We start from the raw sequence: 21,219 nt of genomic DNA, 5'->3' as shown, positions 1-21,219 counted from the left end.
TGATTTTTTTTTTTAGAGACTTCTAAATTTTGATTTATTCACAGAAAATATCAATAAGCCTTAACGTGATACGGTGTCTTACAAACCCTTTTTGAGTTTTGGCGTCGGCTGGCCGCTTCAACTACAAATAGCCCATTAACAAATTGTCCCAGAGGGTAGCCATTATCGAGAGCATTCCAGAATTTGTGGTGTGACTGCAGTTAAGAATTTGTGGGTGACTGCTTCCTTCAGACCTCAGTTTGCCCCCCCCCCCAGCTGAAATTTAGTTTCGGCAAAAAATCTTAGTTTCGTTTTAGTTTCGGCAGTCAAAACAAAGATAATAATTATAATTAAAGCCTGTATAATTAAAGCATCCAAAAAAACAGGTTAGTTGTCAGAAACGTCCAGAATATCCACTCTGTATTTCTCTGCGTCATGGACAGTGTGAGTTTACTTCTTATCCCTTTTTTACAGATCTTACATTCCATCAACCGATATAATCGATCCGAATATTGCCTGCTTTATAACTGGTTTAAATCTTCTTATTAACAGGAAACAAGAATTATTGATCATTTATCTTGGCCATGTTTGAACTTAGACCATCAATATATTAAACAAATATGCAATGCAACACTAGATGGGCTGCCAGAACTATGTGCTGGCTAGTTTTCCCAACACAAATATGCAATGCAGCACTAGATGGGCTGCCAATGTGTAGTAACTTTCCCTACACATCCTGTGAAGATGTAAATGATTTAAATGACTTGGTAAAGAAATATATTTGAAATGGCCTGCCAGGAATGTTGTGGTATGGTTGGCTTGGTTATTTCTCGACACACGTATCATTTTGGAGATCTTGTTGTTGACCAGGCACGCAATAGACTGATTTATATATATATTTTTTCTGTCTCTGATTCACCGATGTTTCTTGGGGAAATATTTAACCATGAAGTTCCCTGTCTTGCATGCAACTTTAATGCTTTGACTACCTCTCTACTTGGCATGAAGCTTAGTAAAGCGTTAAGCTTGGTGTGAACTTAAACTATCAATTATGTAACGCATCATTAGAAGGATCGTTATATCGAGCTTTGGCTCATACCCTGTTAAAAGGAATTTTCCCATCGTGCCCTGTGAAGATGGAAGGGATTTAAATAAGTTGGTAAAAAAGTATGTTGGAAGCGGGCTGCCTGCCGGGATTGTCATCGCATAGCTGGCTTGCTTGCTTCTTGAAACACGTGCCAGTACGGAGATTTTGTTGCTGACCAGGAACGTCATAGCTTAATTTATGTTTATTTTTTGGGGGGGGTGTTCATTGATATTTCTTGGAAATATGTTTAACTGTAAGGTTCCTAGTCTTGCAGGCGTCTGGACTTCATTGGCCACCTTTCTGCTTGGCATGAAGTTTGGCGGGGGTGGTGTTTCCACGCATCCCCATTTTATGATGCACAAACAGATTTCATCTGCTGCCAATGGACAAAGATTAATCCTCATTTCCGTTAACTCGCATCAACTTATTGGAAGCATACAACTTAAACACATAAAAAACGAAATGTAAACCCACGCATTAGAAGTGAAAAATCTAATCAGTTTATCTATCGAAGTCGTTTTGAAAATAAGAAATACCCAAGAGATTATGTTTTATAATATATTTTTCTGAGAAGTATACTATTTGCCCCCTCCCTCATTTTGTAATGCTAATAGTAATAACTGAAATTGTAGTTTATAAAAAGCCTACATTTTTTCTTTCTATATATACTCAATGTTAAGTTTTTTTTATTTTCTAGGATATAATCCCTTGGCGTCGTGCAAGAATGTTTTTCTACTGGCGTCTAAGACGTAAGCTACGTGAAAACGAAGTTTGTCAGATGATCCAGAGAGCTAATCCGGAACTAAACAAGGGACAAGCGGAAGCGATGCTCAGAAGATGGTTTGTCGAAGATAAAGGAACCATAGATGTAAGTTTGTCAAATGTGCGTGCGTTAGATTGTCACGATTATACTGGTAAATAGTCAAGCTACAATGAATAATTCTATAAAATTTTGATTTACGTATTAATACCTCAATAATTGTTTGTTAATAATTATGTTTAAACTACTGTAATTAATGTATTTAGATTATATAAAATTAAAATATATAGAATTGAAATTTTAATAACCTTATAATTTAGAAATAAATTTAAATATTCAGTAATAGCCAACTTATAAATGTCACAATTATCACAATTGTGCTGATAAGCAGTCAAATCTCTGTCAAGCCATTCAGTTTAACTAATCTACTGCTTTTAATTATTTCTAAAACTATTGTAATTAATTAGTTCCTAGAAACAGTATTAATAAATGGTGATGTTACCATTATTATAATATAGTTAATAAAACTAATAAATGCTAGGCCGTATCCAGGGAGGGGAATAGGTGGGTACAGGGTTTGAACCCTCTCCCGATTTTTTTTTTACTCTGAAAAAGGTGATAAATTTATCATGTCTTTTTTCAAGTTTATTTTTGTAACCCCCCTCCCGCGACCAAGCTTCCTGAATACGCCTTTGATTAGGTGTGTCAGGTTGTCACAGTTTTTCTGGTAAATAGTCTAACAGCTCTATCGAGCTATTGTATTTGCAACCTATATCAGTTGCGGTTATGACAAAGGGGAGGGGCATTAGGGATTTTTATTCAAAAGGAGAAAGAGGGTCTGAATATGAAGAGTATTTCAAAACCACAGTGTGTCTTGGAGGAGACCCCTTTAAACCAATCACAACAGAAATGATTCTACTTTCTATCCCCCTATTCTTTATAGGTAGAGGAAGTAGAGGATTTTCTCCAACGATTTTCTTTTTTTCATTTTCCTCTTTTTCTGTTTTTATTGAGTCCATTGACCGTACTTTAGAATCTTATTCTCATAATTAAATAAGGCTTTTTGAAACAGTAAGAGATATAAGGGAATATACAAAAAGGGCTTATTAAATCAGTATTTCATGAAATCCATTTTTGTAGTTGTAATTTATATCAATGTATACAATAAATTATGTTTATGAAGCGGTCAGTATTAAAAAGAATCAAGTCCATAGAGGTAACTAACTTCAAATTTCCAGCGTTAACAAATAGCATCCTTTACTTTTGGCTAAATTTTATAAAACTAGTGGACAATCGCTGGCAACGAAGCTGTTTAGACAAACCTTGCAGGTTTCTGGTAAAAGTTGAAATCGGGGTATTGTGCACTGTAAAAGAAAATAAGGTTTTTTAGTGCCCATTAGTGGCTTGGCTGTCTAAAAATCAAAAGAAATTTTCTGTCAAAAAAAGGTAAGCAAGTTTTGACTATTTGTAGTTTGAACTTGCCTTATTGTTTTTCCTATCATAGGCAGCGCAATCGCACTGCCTACGTAAAGAACATTGTTGGCACAATGTATTATTTTTTTTTTTTTTCCATACCAGGGCACTTCGTATCGAAGGAGTTGTCGTAGAAACTTCGAAAAAGGCTCATTCGATTGGAAATTGGAATGGCTAGTGCCCTTTTTAATAGTCGAAAGTGGCAACTAACACTCCTTCCACGCCAACCATTTCCCGAAACACATCCAATCAAAATTTTTAGATAGCCATTTTGTTCAACGTAGTTGATTTCCAAATAGAAATTTTGTTTTTGAGGAGGACACTCCCCCATCGCCCTCAGGGCAAGGGTTGTAAGCTATGCCCTGGGGGCATATAAGGTTTTTATAGAATGGGTTGTAGAAATTTCAAAAAAGGCTCATTCGATTGAAAGGGCTAGTGCCCTTTTTAATAGTCGAAAGTGATTGGAGGGCAACTAACCCCCCTCTCACGCCCACCTTTTCCTCAAACACATCCAGCCAAAATAATGAGATAGCCATTTTGTTCAACGTAGTTGAAAGTTCTAGAAATTAGGTCTTTGAGGATGACAACACCCCCACAGCCCCTAGGGCAAAGGTTGTAAGTTATACCCTGGGGGTGTATAAGGTTTTTATAGATAGTGTTGTTGTAGAAACTTCAAAAGGAGCTCATTCAATTGGAAACTGAGAAGGCTAGAGCCCTTTTTAATAGTCGAAAGTGATTGGAGGGTAACTAACCCCCTTTTCACGCCCACCATTCCTCCAAACACATCCAATCAAAATTTTCAGATATCCATTTTGTTTAACGTAGTAGAACGTTCTGGAAATTAGGTCTTTGAGGATGACAACCCTCCTCCCAGCCCTCAGGGCAAGGGTTGTAAATTATGCCCTGAGGGCGTATAAGGTTTTTATTGAAATCTTTGTCGTAGAAACTTGAAAAAGTGCTCATTCGATTGGAAACTCAAAGGACTAATGGCCTCTTTTTAATAGTCGAAAGTGATTTGAGGGCAACTAACCCCCTCTCACGCCCACCTTTTCCCCAAACACATCCAATCAAAATTTTTTGGTAGTCATTTTATTCAACGTAGTTAAAAGTTTTGTAAATTATGTCTTTAAGGATGACAACCCCCCCCCCTCCAGCCCTCATGGTAAGGGCTCTAAGTTATGGCCTTGGGGCATATAAGGTTTTTAAAGAAAGCAATGTTGTAGAAACTTCAAAAGGGTTCATTCAATTGGAAATTGAAAGGGCTAGTACCTTTTTTAATAGTCGAAAGTGATTGAAGGGCAACTAACCCCCTCTCTCCCCCACCATTTCCCCAAACACATTTAAACAAAATTTGGAGATATCCATTTTGTTCAAAGTAGTTGAACGTTCTGGAAATTAGATCTTTTAGGATGATAACTCCCTCAGAGCCCTTAGTGCGAGGGTTGTAAGTTATGCCCTGAGGGCATATAAGATTTATATAGAAAGGTATTGTGGAAATATAAAAAAGGGCTCATTTGATGGGAAATTGAAAGGGCTAGTGCCCTTTTTAATAGTCGAAAATTAGTGGAGAGTAATTAACCCCCCTCTCATGCCCACTATTTCCCAAAACACTTTCAATCAAAGTTTTAAGATTGCCATTTTGTTTAACGTAGTTGAAAGTTCTGGAAATTATGAATATGAGGATGACAAACCCCCTAGAGCCCCCAGGGCAAAGGTTGTAAGTTATGCCCTGGGGGTGTATAGATAGCTTTGTCGTAGAAACTTCAAAAGGAGCTCATTCAATTGGAAACTGAGAGGGCTAGTGCCCTTTTTAATAGTATAAAGTGATTTGAGGGTAACTAACTCCCCTCTCACGCCCACGGTTTCCCCAAACCCATCCAATCAAAGTTTTGAGAGATCCATTTTTTTTAACGTGGTTGAAAGGTCTGGAAATTAGGTCTTTGAGGATGACAACCCTCCTCCCAGCCCTCAGGGCAAGGGTTGCAAATTTGCCGTTGGGGTATATAAGGTTTTTATTGAAAGTTTTGTCGTAGAAACTTCAAAAGGGCTCATTTGATTGGAAATTGAAAGGGCTAGTGCCTTTTTTAAAAGTTGAAAGTGATTGGAGGGTAACTAACGTCCCTCTCACGCCCAAAATTTCCCCAAAAACATCCAATCAAAATTTTGAGATAGCCATTTTTTAACGTAGTTGAAAGTTCTGGAAATTAAGTCTTAGAGGATAACAACCTCCGTCACAGCCCTTAGGGTAAGGGTTGTAATTTATGCCCTGGGGGTATATAAGGTGTTGATAGAAAGCGCTGTCGTAGGAACTCAAAAAGGGCTCATTCGATTGGAAATCAAAAGGCCTAGTGCCCTTTTTAATAGTGGAAAGTGATTGGAAGGCTTGATATTTTTATAGTAGAAAGTTATGGTGCATTGTGTTATTTTTTGTTTTGTTTGTTTGTTTAGGCCAGTGCACTTTGTATTGAAGGAGTTGTCGGAGGAACTTCGAAAAGGGCTCATTCGATTGAAAATAGAAAGGACTAATGCCCTTTTTAATAGTCGGAAGTGACTGGAGGGTAACTAGTCCCCCTCCCACACCCACCCTCCCATTTGCCCATTATGTTTAAAAACTAAATGTTGCCTTAAGATTAAATCAAAATGCACTGTGTTAATGCTAATTCTCAATAAGGCATCTCAGCAGTATCCCAAGAGCGACTGATGGTATTATGTTCAAACTCTTGGGGCTACTTCTGTTCTTAAAATTTAACCAAATCAAAATAGCGTAAAATTATGAAAAATTTTAATGGAGTTCTTTACTTTTCTTTGAAAAACTTATTTTTTGGAACTTTTTTTTATAATTAATTACAATAAATAACCGAGTCAAACTCGGGAAAAAGTTTTTTTAATTAATTTCGTTGGAAATATTGAGTCTCGTTCAAGGACGAGAAAAAACAGAAGATCTGTCTAACCTAGAAGTTCTCATTCTTTTTCGGGCTACTTCTTACCAAAAAAAGAAATAATAAAAAATAAAAAAAAAATCAGATTTTACAGCAGTTCCCTTAATACATCGGATTTTTTTTATTTTTCAACTTCTAGAGAAATTAGAAAATTTACATTTTGAAAGCAATTTTTCTTTTAACAGGGGAAAAAAAACAGAAAGTATTTTCCTTGGTATAATATAAAATATCTAATTTTGACTGTTTTGGTAATATCCATATTGAGTATGGTTAACGGTCTTGGTCGTAGCGGCGGGTCCTGGTGAAAATGCATTTTATAAGGGTTCCACATACTGTTGAACGGCACTTCAATGTGACTAGGCTAGTTTAAAAATTAAATTAAACACGAAAAAATTTTCAGAAACTATATATTGAACATCGATTAATGGTTGATATTATTAAGATTATTAGTGGGAGGGATGGGTTAGTTGTTTACTTCGCAACTTCTTAAACAAAATTGGATAGCCTCATTTCTTGTTCAACGTTAATTTTCGAGCGATTCTTTCTTTTTCTTAAGACGACAGTCGAAAAGCCAGCTTTGTACAAATAGGGTGTTGCAAAGGGACTGAATTATCGCCGGGTTGTGCCGCTAAGCAGTAGACATCTGATATTCGAAAATCAGAAATTTCCATGCTACAAAATTTCATCTTCAATATATTACAGCAAAACAACTCAATTCATCTTCTAAAGATGTGAATTCAGACAGTTCAGAGTCTTGGATATAAATAGGTCTTGAACCCATGTAAATTTCTCAATATTATCTGCATGAAAGTATTCTTCGAAGCATTTGGTAAGCTGTTATAAGTAATCTTCAAAAAGAAATTTCATATTGCAAGACAAATTAATTTCATTGGAGGTAACAAGCTGGTGCAAAATGGGAAAACAATCATTGATACCCTCCTCATTAATTTTTACTTTCTGTAGTCGTAATTATCTCTGAAACTTGAAATATTTTGTTTCAAAAAATTGAGAAAATTGGGAAGTCCAACGAATTAGCTTAATCGTTTAGTTGAATGCTTCGCCGTCATGATGGTCGTGGCTCCCTAGGGAGGTGTGGCTCGCTTTTTGAGAACCACTGGGTTAACTTGAGACCTATAATCTATACGGGATATATATTTCAATTTTCTGACGGTGAGAATGCGCGAATAGTTTGACCAAATAGGCTTCTTTTCTCAGATTGCCCTTGTCTTTGTCAGCCATGACTAAGTCGGGACTTATTTATTGACTCCTTTTTCAATTTTACTTTAAAGGCATATTTATAGGCCACTTTTGTTAGATTTTAGCAACTTTTTATTAGCTTTTGTTGGTTAGATTTTAATTAGATTTAAGATTTTGTTAGATTTTAGCTACCTTTTATAGGCTAATTTTGTTAGATTACCCTTGTCTTTTTCAGCCATGACTAAGTCGGGACTTATTTATTGACTTCTTTTCCGATATTATTGTATAGGCATGTTTTTTGCCTACTTATGCTAGATTGCCAGTCATGACTAAGTCGGGACTTAATTATCGACTTCTTTTTCAAATTTATTTTTACATGCCTATTTAAGACTACTTTTGTTTGATTTTAGCCCCTTTTTATTAGATTTTAGCTTTTGTTGGTTAGATTTTGATTAGATTTTAAATTTTGTTATATTTTAGCTACTTTTTATAGGCTGCTTTTGTTAGATTGCCCTTGGCTTGGCAGTCATGTCTAAATCGGGAATTTATTTTACTTCTTTTTCGGTTTTATTTTATAGGCCTATTTATGGGACAACAATCAAGATGTGGTTGATTGGCTCACAAATCAGTTGGATCAAAATTGTCTGAAGCCTATTATATTTGAAAACTTGCGATGTCTCAAAAGGGATTCAGTTCTTTCCAAAATGCGCTCAATGACTCATGTGAGTATATACCTTGTATAATATAGTTAGGTTAGAAGTTATTTACATACCCAAAAGCCATAATTTATGGTAAATATAGTAATTTTAGTGTGATTAAAATTTATTTTTATTGAATTTTTTTAATTGACATTTTATTAAAATTTTAAATAAATTTTGACATTTTAAATAAATTTTATTAAAATTTATTTTAATTGACAGAAGGGCACTCTGAATAATACATCTGAAACGAGGTTGTTCTAATATTGGTAATTAGTTGTAGAACACTCTAAAATCATTTCTATTAAGTTATTAACTACTCAAACTTTAGGGCTAATTGATCAGGTAAAGATTTTATTTGTTCTTTAATTGTAGGTAGTACATAAATAAAGTTAATGGTTTTGTACTTTAGAGGTGTTGGTACCAATGAGAGGTTTGGAGTTGGGATTTGAAATAAATTTAAAAAAAGGTCAACCAAGTAATTTAAGCCAAGAATTGAGGGCTATTTAAGCAAATACAGACGAAATGACAGTTTCGACTTATTTTGGATGCGAGTTGGATTAGAGCTCGATAATTCTATGAAACTAATTTTTGAAGATATCTTAGAAATGAAATTTAAAAAAGTGGCGGTGAAAACGCTTTTGACTCGATAGAAAAGAGAAGGGTGTTGAATAAGAAATTGTTATGGCAGAGATTAAAGAGCATAGGTAACTTGCAAGAGAGGAAACTGGTGCTAGAGTCGATTAAAAAACACTGACGACATCTAGCGTTTGCTGTATACAGGCAGTTTACCAGTGTATAAATGAGGCAAAATGATTAATGGGGTTCGCAAAATTAGTATAGTAACAAGAGTCTGAGCTCTGTTAAAAAAAACACTATTGCCTAGTGTGAAAAAATGCCAAGAGACGCCAAAAGCTAGATGGCGCGGTATTTTTTGACCAAACTAGCGCCAGTTTCCAGTCTTATAAGTTGCTCCCTCTATTTGGGATAGATCTTAAGAGAATAGGAGAAAAGTAAGAGAATTTTAGAAGACATTATAGTATGAATTATCGAGATGTGAAATGGACCCAATAAATCAAGTTGTATTGAGTCTGGAATAATAAGCTAGAAGGCATAATAGTAAGACAATGTATTGGTGTGTTAAGATATTAAGAAGAAATAGTCAGGTCTGGATGCAGTTAAAGACAAGAGCAGTGCATCAAAGATTCGGTACATATCAAACGTATCAAACGTAATGAAAATATTAAGGAAAGGTGGACAAGTCAGGTACACTTTCATAAATCCGAGGAAAAACATAGAAAGGAACGAACCAATAATCAAAAATAAAAGTTGGCTCGAAGAAGCCAATCCAAACTAACTTTCAAAGTCTTTGAAAACTCTATTCTGCTTTTTAAAATTATTTTTAAATTTACTTCAATGGTTTTAAACAGGTTTTTAATTAGTTCAAACATATTATTGGCTTCCAAGCATCCAAAAGCTAGTTCGACGGAGTCCATGCTAGATGTTAGTTTAAATTGGCTTTTATTTGGGTTCTTATGTTGCCTTTTTTGAAATTTTTAAAAGCCAATTTGAATCCGTATAGACTAAAACTCTTTGAAAGCCAATTTAAGTTGGCTTTTAAAGCCTTTGCAAGCTCGATTTTAAGCTTGCTTCTATCGGCTTTGGTTCAAAAACGTAATAAACTTTTAAGTTTTTAAGCCAATTTAAAGTAGATTCTTGTATGCAATTCGTCGAATCTGATTTTTAAAAACCAATTTTAGAAGCCAATTTTAGAACCAGTTGGCTTTTAGAAGCCAATCAAAACCGCTTTAAAATCAGTATCTAAAGACTAGTTAAAATTTTTAGCTGGAAGAAACTTATTGATGCAATTGCTTTCTAATTTTTAAAGGTCAATTTTAGAAAACGATGGAACTCTAATCTAAAAACAGTATTTTAGCTTCAATTTGGCTTATTGACTTTTAATTGGCTTCTAAATTTCTAATAGCCAACTCGAAAATTTAATCATGTAATTAGATGGAATAAAATCTAAAAACAACATTTTAATTTCAGTTTAGTTTATTGGCTTTCAATTGGCTTCTAACGTTATAAAAAGCACTTCGAATATGTAACTGGCCTCCACGTTTTTGAAACCCAATTCAAAGAAAGCCAAGTTATTAAAAACTAATTTGAAGACGTTATTGGTTCCGAGGTTTTTTAAAGCGATATTTCTTCTGCACAACTATTCAAGCATTTTGGTAATGCAAGAGATCGTTGGCATGGTTCGGCGAGATTAAGCTGACAGTATATGTCCTTTGACCTATACCCAGCATCGAGTAGGATTTGTCCCTGTCAAATTCTTTTTTTTCCTAGGCGAGTGGTTAGCGCTCCAGACTTGAAGTTCTAAAGGGTTGAAGGTCAGGGGTTTGAGTCCCAGGGTCGCTGGTTATTTGGTTTGGTACTGGGGTCAATGGTGTGACTGTAAGTTCAGCCAAAGTCGACCCAGCTCTAAATGGGTACCTAGAGAAATCTGAGGGGAAAACATGGGAAGCGTCGGATGATTTTCCAGGAGATCGGTAGCTGTGCAATGCAGACCATTGGTCATCATGTGAAAAAGTTTTTTTTTAAGTTCTGTTTTTTATAATAAGATATCATTTAGTAACTTGAAGATGATTCTAGATAATTTTGTTTGATTTTATATCTTGAGGGATACTAGCACCTAATTATGTCTTTTTAGGACTTGCCAGAGATACGATTTGACGCGGTGACTCACATGGTGCAAGAAATGTCACCAACAGAGAGAAATGAGCTTATAAAAACTCTAATAAAATTAGAGGCACCTGGAGGAACGCCTGCTGTTACTGTAGATGCCTTACCAAACAGCCCAATCCCCCCTCCTGCTCAAGCTGATAGTGATCAGTAGTTTTTTTTTATTTATTGGTTTTTAATTCTTTGTTATCACTTTATGTATTTTTCAAGGGGCTTTGGGCTTACCGTAAAGTAAGAACTGTTTTGTTTTAACTTACCATCACATGTTTATCTTTAATCACATTTATCTGGTAAATAATGCCAAATTAATTTTGAAGTAACTTAATCAAAATATGTTAATAATTTTTGGAAGACTTGAAACTTGAATAATTTTATTGTAAATAATGTAACATCACCTATCGGATGTGGGGAGAACATGTTTCATGTTTACAATAAATTATTGTAGTACTGGTAAATTTGTTCCAATGCTTTCAGTACCAAGAACACTAAGAATGAAATTTCTTTTGGCATCTCTTTTCAACTCTTTTGGCATCTTTTATTCAACTCTTTTCTCCTGTTTTTTGAATGTAGTGATATAAACTTTTGAAAATTTAAAGTCTTTAAGCTGCTTATAATCAAAAAACTATTCAAAAGAAAAAGCCACATTGGACCAAAGCTAAAAATCTGTGTATGTTTTTGGGGGGAGGGGGGTCAGAGTTCCCATTAACCCCCCAAAAAAATTTTGGAGTTCGCTTTGGCTAGCTCTAGATATTTCTTAGGACAGGATTTTTTTTTTTTTTTTTTTTTTTTTTTTTTTTTTTTTTTTTTTTTGCAACATTGGTGACTTACAAATCTTTTCGGGTTTATTGTTTTGGGTTCAAATTTTCGGTTTAATTTTTTGGGTTAGCTAGCTCTAGATTCTTGCCTGGGACAGAATTGTTTTTCTTTTTTTCCTAACCTGGGACAGGTTTACAATTTTGGTTTTAGTCATGCCAGAATTTTTTTTCTTTAAAAACTGAACATTCCACTTCATTTTATCTACTGTTGAGTTTTAGAAAACAAAATATTCATTTATGTTAAAATGCAGAGAATTGAGTTGAAAATTAAAGGACTGTGTTCAAGATAATATTTGGTTTATTTTAGTTTTTGCACTGGTTTTTATCTGCTTTTTTAGTTTTGACGTAACGCATTTAACCGAGCCATTTATTGCAAATCCCTGTTAAAAGTGAAACCTTATATTCATTCCAGTTGAATTTGTTATATTCTTCATTTTTCATATTCATTATAATTTCTCCTTCTTGTTCCTCTAAAAGTTTATATGCTCCGATTTTTCGTACGATGTTTGAGTCTTGAGTATAAATTTAGCATATTGTACACTAAAGAGCCTTGTACACTGAACAGGTACACAAAAACACATAGACTAAACACTAAAAAAACTACTGAGCCTTGAGTATATCAGACTAAATTTAGTATATTTTTCTCTAGTCTTTAATAAGGTCTGTAATAGGTCGCTAAATTTAGTCCCTTTTTCAAACACAGATTTATTTACCCTGGCAAATACCCAACAACTTTGGGACTAAGGGCCTAAAACCAATTTTTGGAGACAAAACTCTTCCCTCTCCCTCCCCTAGAAAGGCCATACTCTAGGTATTCCGTGAGTTTAGACTTAAAAGTGGATCGTTTTGTTTATATAAATGAGCTACCTCTATGTGATTGATTATTTTGTCACTATGTTTATTTTCCTGTTAACCTATATTATTGGCTAGGGTCGTCTCCTGATACTAATTGTTTGTTTTATGCATTATCAATCTCTTGTTATCTGGTGTTGGATAAATTAAAGTTGTTATTTTATAGATACTTGTCAAATCTGAAGGGAGTCAGGTTAATAGTAGGCTATTTATTTGTAGGCTATTTATTAGTAGGTTATTTATTATTTGTAGCTCTCCATTATTAAAAATATATATATATCATGTTTCAGTATTAGTATGAACCGAACATGGGGTTCTAACGGTTATAATAGTGAGAGTGACCATTAACTTAATATCTCTAATATTCTTTTTGTGGTATTTTTTCATTCTTCTTTTGCCATGCTGCCGCTAATATAAGGATAGGTCGTCGATGACAATAAATATCAGATAATAATAGCATAATTTTATTAAAGATAATGTTGATCATAAAATACATGCAGGGACGTCAGTTCATGACGTAATAATAATTAGATAGATACATTCATGACGTAAGAATAATTAGAATTATGATGTAATAATAATTAGATAGGTGCATTCATGACGTAAGATTAATTAGTTTCATGATGCTATAATAGTTAGATAGATGCAGTGGTGTAAATTCATGAATGTTTGGGGGGTGGTAGAAATGTACATTTCAATATCTAAAGAGTTACATTTTTTATTTATTTTCAATTCTTTCAATGAAAGTGCCAAAAAGGGTGTTTTCAATGAAAATTATTTTATAGATAGTTGTGTTTATCAAATATTAGGCGAGTCAGGTTAAAAGTATATTTTATTTGTAGCTCTCTATTATTAAAATTATATGTTATGTTTTGCAGCATTAGTATGAAACAATCATATTATTATATGATTATAACGGCTATAGTAGTGAGAGTGACTATGAACTTAATATCTCTAATATTCTTTTTGTGGCATTCTGTCATCGTTCTTATGCCATGGTGCCGCTTATGATAAGTCGTCGATAATATTGGTAAATAAACATCAGATAATAATAATAATATAATTTTAGTAAACATAATATCGATAATAATTAGATAGGTACAATGGCTTCAATTCATGAAAATTGGGGGGGGGTACAATTTTTTTTTTCTTATTCTTTCAATTAATATACCAAAAAGAGACGTTTTCTATGAAAATACGTAAAAAAACTTTTTTTTTCAAAATCTGAAGAGGGGGCACAAGTTCCTACTGCCCACTCCCTCATTGATGCCCAATGGATAGATAGATAAATAGTTTATTAATGATTGGACCGGAAGCCCGGTATTTCACATCTACAACTACAAAAATTAGTAAAATGACACTAAAAAAAGAGAAATAAACACAACAAAAACACAGAAAGGAAAAAAAAGAAAAAAGGGACTATGATCTAAATAATAAGCATATCAATTTAGAAATCAACTATGAACATTGATCAAATTGGACCGTATCAATAAATGGATAGATAGATACCTGCAAATAAAACCAGAGGGCGAGAGACAAAAGTAATAAAAATATTGAGAAATTGTCCTTCATTCAATGAGTCCTGAAAAAGGGGATATAAGAGAGTGGTGCACGCAGAGTGGGATCAAGGATAGGTCATTCTTGAAATCTCGGATAGATGCCACTGCTGCGCCTTCCATCACATCTCTCACATATGAGATTTTGTAATGACATAATTAGATGAACTATCGGTCCGTCCTAGCAGAGTTGTTAGCGCGCTAGACTTGAAATCCTTTGTTCGGTTGGACGAGGGTTTGCGTCCTAGTGTAGCTGGTTATTTGGTTGGGAATGGGAGACAGTGGTGTGACTCTGTAAATGCAGCCAGAGTCGACCCCAAGATCGTATCCAGGGGGGTTAGGGGGTTTGAACCCCCCCCCCCCAAAAAATGTTTGTCTGACTCGTAAAAACGTAACGAAAATGGACATAAACAAATTTTGTATGCATTTTTTGAGTTTTTTGTACCAACCCCCCCCCCCTCCCGAAAAAAAAATTGTAAAACCCTCTCCGAAAAAAATCCTGGACACGGCCCTGGTTGACCCAGCTCCAAATGGGTACCCGGAGAAATTTGGAGTGAAAACACGGGAAATGTTGGATGATTTGCCCCCAGCCACGCATTGCACTCTCGGCCGATTCAGGAGACGGTACGCAGTCTCCTGGGCGTAGTGCAGACCGATGGTCTGCACTACGCAGACTATCGGTCAGCATGCGAAAAAAGAAGTAAGTAAATATCGGATGAACTGTATACACTTTGCATAAATTTAGAACACCTTTTCCTATGTTTACTGATATGTTCGTTTCACCTTTTGACAGGAAAAATAGTTCAGTTTTTATTGGCTTGTAGACTAACAATTCCTTATATAAATGGTGCCGAAACTGTTTATTTTTTAGCTTTAAAGGTTTGGAGGAGAGGCCTCAGTTTTGAAGACGAACTCTTCCTGCGGTAAATATATCTTACTGCAATGGATTTCAATAAGCTATAGGGAAGGCGGGGTTTGTTTTGATTTAACCGGATAGAAAATCGTTCTTGTTAGGTTCATATCTTTGTGTTCTCGTCCTGTAATGGTGCAGTGGAATTCATCTCTGTTTAGTAATAGGAGACCTGGTGTTGAAACTCACACTCAGCTGCAGCAACCCACTGCAGGGCCCATGATTGGATTCCGATGATAAAATTAGGCTAAAGCGTTTCCATACTAATCCAAACAAGAAGAAGGTGAAAAATCTCTTTGTAGAAGTTCGGCTAAACATAAGCATCATTTAGAGTATTTTTTTTTTTTTTATCTTTTTAGGCTAAATTGTTAAAAAAAAATTATCATTGGCTTTTCTTGAAAGTCAGTTACCAATTTGGATATTGTGATTTTTTCTTGAAAGTTATTTTTAAAGACAACTTGGGAACTTCTGGGAAGAATATTTAGAATTTCTATATGTGGGGACAATAATGTCATCTACCTCGTAAGAACCCATTTTTATACAGGGTATTTTCCATGACTCCTGAAGATACTAAGAAATTTAGAATTGCCAAGCAGATGTTGGGCATGGACAGCCATGGACTATATGCTTCAGACTAAAAAGTTTTCTTAATTAATTGGCTTTGATACACAGGACTAACAAAAATTAGTGTGAGGGGCCTATAAGAATGAATGTAGAGATGACCCCCTCATTCTATTCTCATAAACCAGGGATGGGCCTATTTCTTCTACCCATCCCTGATCCCATGGATTTACTGCTTGCTTTGTCGCTTCACTGACCTGTTTTTTTCTTAAGTTTTGTTTAGTCTGAATTGTTGTATTAATTGAGCAAGATCAATATATTGGTGGAAATCGCTGTAAAATCAGAAAAATAGACATAACTTTGAAAAATTGGGGGGTTGCCCTTCAATTTTGAAAAATTATTTTTCTTAGCTGGCCGCTAAGGCACACTGGTACCGGGCCCCCCCCCCCTCCCCAACCATTCTGCATGAAACCTATGCTTGTAAATATGCAAGGTGCATAAACAAAAGGGGAGGCGGGTCTTTTTTATTTTTTTATGGATTATAAAATCAACCTCACACTCATTTAATGCAAACTTCAAACTCGTTAGCCATTGAAAGGATTTTTCAAAAAAAAAACAACTGCAGGGAAAATGCACTAAGTGGCTCTTACATAATAATTTACAGCGGGTCGAATCTGATGCTTAGAAGCTTTCCCCGCACCCTCCTTACTATTTGCAGCAACAAAAAAGACCCATTCGGGGGGGGGGGGTTAGGACGGTCACTGGATGCTTTTTTTCCAGTTTTATTTGGGATGTGATCCTGTGGAGACAACTAAAAACAGCAAGGTGCATTTTGCAACCATTTTGTTTCACAAATCTTTTTCAACTCAACCGGGCGTAAAATCAAGGCTAGATTTATAGTTTTGGCGTTTTTATGCCCGAACGTTTTTGCCATTCGATTTTTGTTCGATTTTCAGGAAAGTTCCCTGAGATTCAAGGGTAGTGGAAGCAATGAAAAGAGCGTACCTGATGAGGGTAAAATAATGAAAGAGAGAGGTAACATCACGCCTTCAGTTGCTATTCTTGTAAGACATCTAACAGTTTACAAGTGCGACGGAATTCCTGTGCTATTTCAAAATCCCATTTCTTTGAATAGGCAGCGCAGCAGCGGAGTGCACCTGGAACTTTGACGATAAGTCACACGAGTCCAGTATTTGGTAAGAAAAAAATCTTTGGTAAGAAAGGCCCGGGCCCATTGGTAAATCTGAGCCTGCCTAAGATGCTCTCGAGCGAAAGTTCTGATAGATAAGCTGCTTAAAACTATCATCGAACGCCTCCCCCCTCAAAAAGTGAAAAAAATGTGCAGCATTTAGACTAAATATTAGACATGGATGTTAAGGGGGGCTGTTGCCGTTGCGAGGAAGACTTTTGACTCTAAGTGGAAACAGATTTATGCACATATTTTTTAGACGGGAAAGACGCAGCGGCGTTCTCCCGATAAATATTGTGGGAAAGCGAGTACATTTTAGAGCACTAATAAGCCTTTTGGAATATCTACGAGTTTTGAAAATCCAAATTCTCACAAGGTAGTGCATTCTGCGATTAAATCGACTATTATCCAGTTTATGATTTACTTATTACAAAAATTAAAAACAAACAGTTAATTCATTCAAAATATGTTTTCTGGGATGAAAGTAAAGATCAAGGCCAAAACTTCAAAAAATCAATTTAATAAACCTAAATATGACAAGGGCTGCCACTGCTTTCAATCCACCGCTCTTTCTCCTTAAAAATTGATTTTTGTTATATCGAAAGCTTAATGGGATACTTCAAAACATTGCAAGTAGTTAATTGTTAATTCCCTTTTCAAAACCATTGAACTTTAAATTCCCCTGTGCATGCCAAAGGCATCAAAATTTACTGAGTCACCTTCTCAGTAGGGGCTACCCCCAGGTCACTCAGTGCGTCACCAGGTGGTGGATAGGGGAGCGCCCTACAGATATGTAGGGTACCTCCAAGGAGCAGGAGGTGCGGACCAAGGGGGGACACAGTCCCTAGGAGTCCATAATTAAAACTAGGGCCCCCTCGCTCGGGGGTCAGAAATACAGGCAGATGCCCCTCTGATGTACACCGTGCAGGGCCCATCGGCGTGTGGACATATCCCGGGGGTAACACACCTTCCCCTAGCAATGGGAAAAATTGCTCGGCATCGCAGACCACCGAACGGGAGGATCCCTTTCTAGAGGGACAACTCTGAAGGGCAAATGATCCAGCTATATGGACAATGGCCTCTGATGAGGGTAGAGAGAAGTGGCTTACCACTACCCAGACACGTTAGCCATGAAACTCCTTCTTTTATATATTAATGATGAAAATGACGACTCTCCAGTCGGAAAAGACTTCACCTGTCCTAACCCAAAAACACATCTCCCACTCGAAACGCTAAATGTCCGCACACTAGCCAAACCAGGAAAAGGGGAACTAATTCTAAACGAGATGAACTGTTACCGCTGGGACATTGTTGGACTATCTGAGACTCACCTTCCCTCCACAGGAATAGAAAGAATAAATGACGTCACCCTCATCATGTCTGGAAGAAGTGATTGAGTTCACCACCAATGTGTCAGTTTCCTCCGCTCTAAGCGATCCAGACAGTCTCCTCTTGCCGTCCATCCTGTCTCTGAACGTATTGTCGCCATTTGTCTGAAAGGGTCCATTGCCAACATGACCATAATCCAAGATACGTCCCAGACTCGTCCCGGAGTGATCAAGAAGCCGAAGAATATTGCAGTCAACTCCAACACACCGTTGCCATTGTTCCCAAGAAAGATGTTCTGTTCGTGATTGGGGATTTCAACGCCACTGTCGGACACTCAAATGATGAACTTGAAAATGTCATAAGCAAGTTCAGGCATGGGCGTCAAAACCACACGGGTAAAATTCTCATCGACTTTTGTCGGGATAATGAAATTTTCATAACGAACATCATATTCCGTCATAGATAACGAAGGAAAGTCACTTGGAGATCCCCTGACAGCCGCACTGCAGACATGATTGATTACATACTTATCCGCAAGCGATGAAAATCATCAGTACTGAACACAGTTTCCATGACCGTTGGCAACTTCGATTCGGGTTACGTTCTAGTCATGTCTGAGCTCCGTTTGCGCATTCGGAAGCCCCAACAGCAGTGGTGGATCCAGGGAGGTGTGTGCCCCCCTAATGTCGTCTACAGGATATCGTGTTGGTCTGCTGAAAAACCTAGAAACAAGGAACTGGCATAGAACAGCACTCTCAAACAAGTTGTCGAGCATCCAATCTATAGAAGCTCCGCCAGCAAAAGAAATTGACCGATTGGTCGACGGAAGCGCATCCATCATCAGAGAAACTGCTAGTGAAACCTTTGGAATTTAAACCCATTCAGATAAACCGTGAATCACCCCCGAAATTATTGATCTATGCGAGCAGAAGCGCGCCCATGCTAACAAGGTAGACCAACAATGCAAGGACGAGTACAAGAGACTGAAAGGTCTAGTAGAAAAGAAAATTCGGCAAGCTCTATGACACTACGTCAATGACAAATGTCGTGAGTTTGAAGAAGCCATTCAAAAGTAACAGCCACTTCATGTACAAGAAAGTCTGTGAACTGTCAAAAAAGAGGTCCTCGGTTGCTCCTACACTGTTAGATAAACACGGGCTCCCAATCACGGATTCTGAAGGAAGATAAGAACGATGGAAGGACCACTTCTGCGAAAAATTGAACCCCACAGTAACGCCCGACCCGAACATCTTACGATCCTTCCCAAAACCACAGTACCCAGTTGACCCAAGCCCTCCTCCGCTAAGAGAGAAAGTACTCTCAGCAAAAAATCTCTAAAAACAAATAGAGCCCCAGGACCGGATGGTATTCAGCCAGAACTATTAAAAACAGGCCCAGAAGAACTGGTTGATATCTATCACAAAGTCATAACAAGTGTCTGGGAAACGGACCACTTCTCCAGATCTTGGGGGAAAGCCACCATCGTCCCCCTTTTTAAAAAGGGCTACTGTAACAACTACAGACCAATAAGTTTAACTATCCAGCCAGCAAAGATTCTTACAAAAATACTGCTTGACCGTCTGAAATATCTGACGAAGTATATCTTAGAGAAATACCAAGCAGGCTTTCGAAAAGACCTCTCTACCATAGACCAGATTTTCTCCACTCGGCAAATGATGGAGAAGTATATCGAGTTTGCGAAACAACTGTTACTTCTCTTCATCGTTTCAAGCAGGCTTTCGACTTGATATGGCGAGATGGATTATGACACATATTGCTACACTATGGAGTCCCCGAAAACATAGTAATATTGATAAGAGATATGTATTCACACTTTAAAATGTGCGGCTAACAATAAAAGAAGAGCCAGTAGAAAGTGTTGACTCTTTTATCTACCTAGGGAGCCTCCTAACCTCTGATACCCGCTGCATGAAATTGATCAAACGAAGACTTGTCCTGGCAAGTGCCAGCTTCAAAAACCTCTTACCAATCTGGAAAAACAAGACTCTGTCAACTTCTCTGAAGGTGCAACTCTTCAACTCTCTCATAGTCTCAATTGCTTCATACCCAAGCGAAACTTGGTCAATAAAGGCTGAGGATGAGCGAAGAATCTCTGCGCTTGAAACTAAATGCATTAGACGCATTTCGAGGATTACTTACATTTATCAAGTTTCAAATGAAGACCTCCGGAAAATACTACGTTGCCCCCGCACCATCATGGACCGATTCAGAAGCCAACAAACCGCTGTCTTGGCCATATCCAGCGAATGTCGGCCAACCAGCTTCCAAAAACACATTCGAAGGACGGGTTCACGGCACGCGCCCCTGAGGCCGACCTCGTATTACATGGACCGACAACTTCCCGACCCATAACTTCCCCCAGCTATTTCGCCTAGTGCCAGATAGATCGAACTGCCGTCGCCACATTCATCATTTGCTCTGAAGAGAAGAAGCCCCAATATAGCCCCAAAGGCCAGATGGGACTTAAGTCAAGTCAAGTTTCAAACAGTTCGTGGTAACGAACTGTAAGCAAGGAGTGACACGATTTAATAGTAACCGAAAATCTAAAAAACGGAATTTTGTTATAAATAAATATATCAAAATAATCAGCTTGTTATGCTGATTCCAAATATATAAGATTCATTGAGTTTACCCATCAAGTGTTACCCATCAAAAGATACGAGCCAGGCAGATCAGATCAGATCATCTGATATTTACCTGATTTTTTAAAAAGGGGGAACATCCCCTAAAAGTCAAGGAATCTTAAAATCACACCATCAGATTCAGCGTATCCGAGAACCCTCTTGTAGAAGTTTCAAGCTTCCATCTGCAAAAATGTAGAATTCTGTATTTTTCGCAAGAAGAAAGATTACATGTGCGCGTTTATTTGTTGTTGTTTTTTTCCAAGGATAATCGCATCAAACCAATGGTCCTAAAATATCGGGACAGGGCTCATTCAAACGGAAATTAACAGTTCTAATGTCCTTTTTAAGTGACCAAAAATATTGTAAACCAACTTCTGCTAACGTCTACTTGGTAAATGGGTTGAATGTAAGTATCCATAAAACTAGTATCATCTTCACTAACAACGTTAGCGTAAATACATCTTCTGGGGGTAGGAATGCATAA

The 21,219-nt window shown here is 36.8% G+C and overlaps 1 protein-coding gene across 2 annotated transcripts in view; it reads left to right on the top strand.

Annotated features, from left to right (window-relative positions):
- Positions 1 to 11,620, top strand: part of ACC (acetyl-CoA carboxylase) — a 290,230-nt gene extending 278,610 nt beyond the window's left edge. For both annotated transcript variants that reach the window (XM_089105579.1, XM_089105578.1), the window contains exons 38-40: positions 1,764 to 1,934; positions 8,014 to 8,157; positions 10,847 to 11,620. In XM_089105579.1, coding sequence (XP_088961705.1) covers positions 1,764 to 1,934; positions 8,014 to 8,157; positions 10,847 to 11,032 — 501 coding nt within the window. In that variant the 3' untranslated portion in view covers positions 11,033 to 11,620. The remainder of the gene's footprint in view (positions 1 to 1,763; positions 1,935 to 8,013; positions 8,158 to 10,846) is intronic.
- Positions 11,621 to 21,219: the final 9,599 nt, after the last annotated feature.

Source organism: Artemia sp. Qi Xiang Cuo, chromosome 19 (genome assembly GCF_049724085.1).
Source record: "Artemia sp. Qi Xiang Cuo chromosome 19, ASM4972408v1, whole genome shotgun sequence".
NCBI classification, from domain to species: Eukaryota; Metazoa; Arthropoda; class Branchiopoda; order Anostraca; family Artemiidae; genus Artemia; species Artemia sp. Qi Xiang Cuo.
The sequence above is the reverse complement of the archived record's forward strand: the minus strand, read 5'-3'. Positions and strand labels throughout refer to the sequence as shown.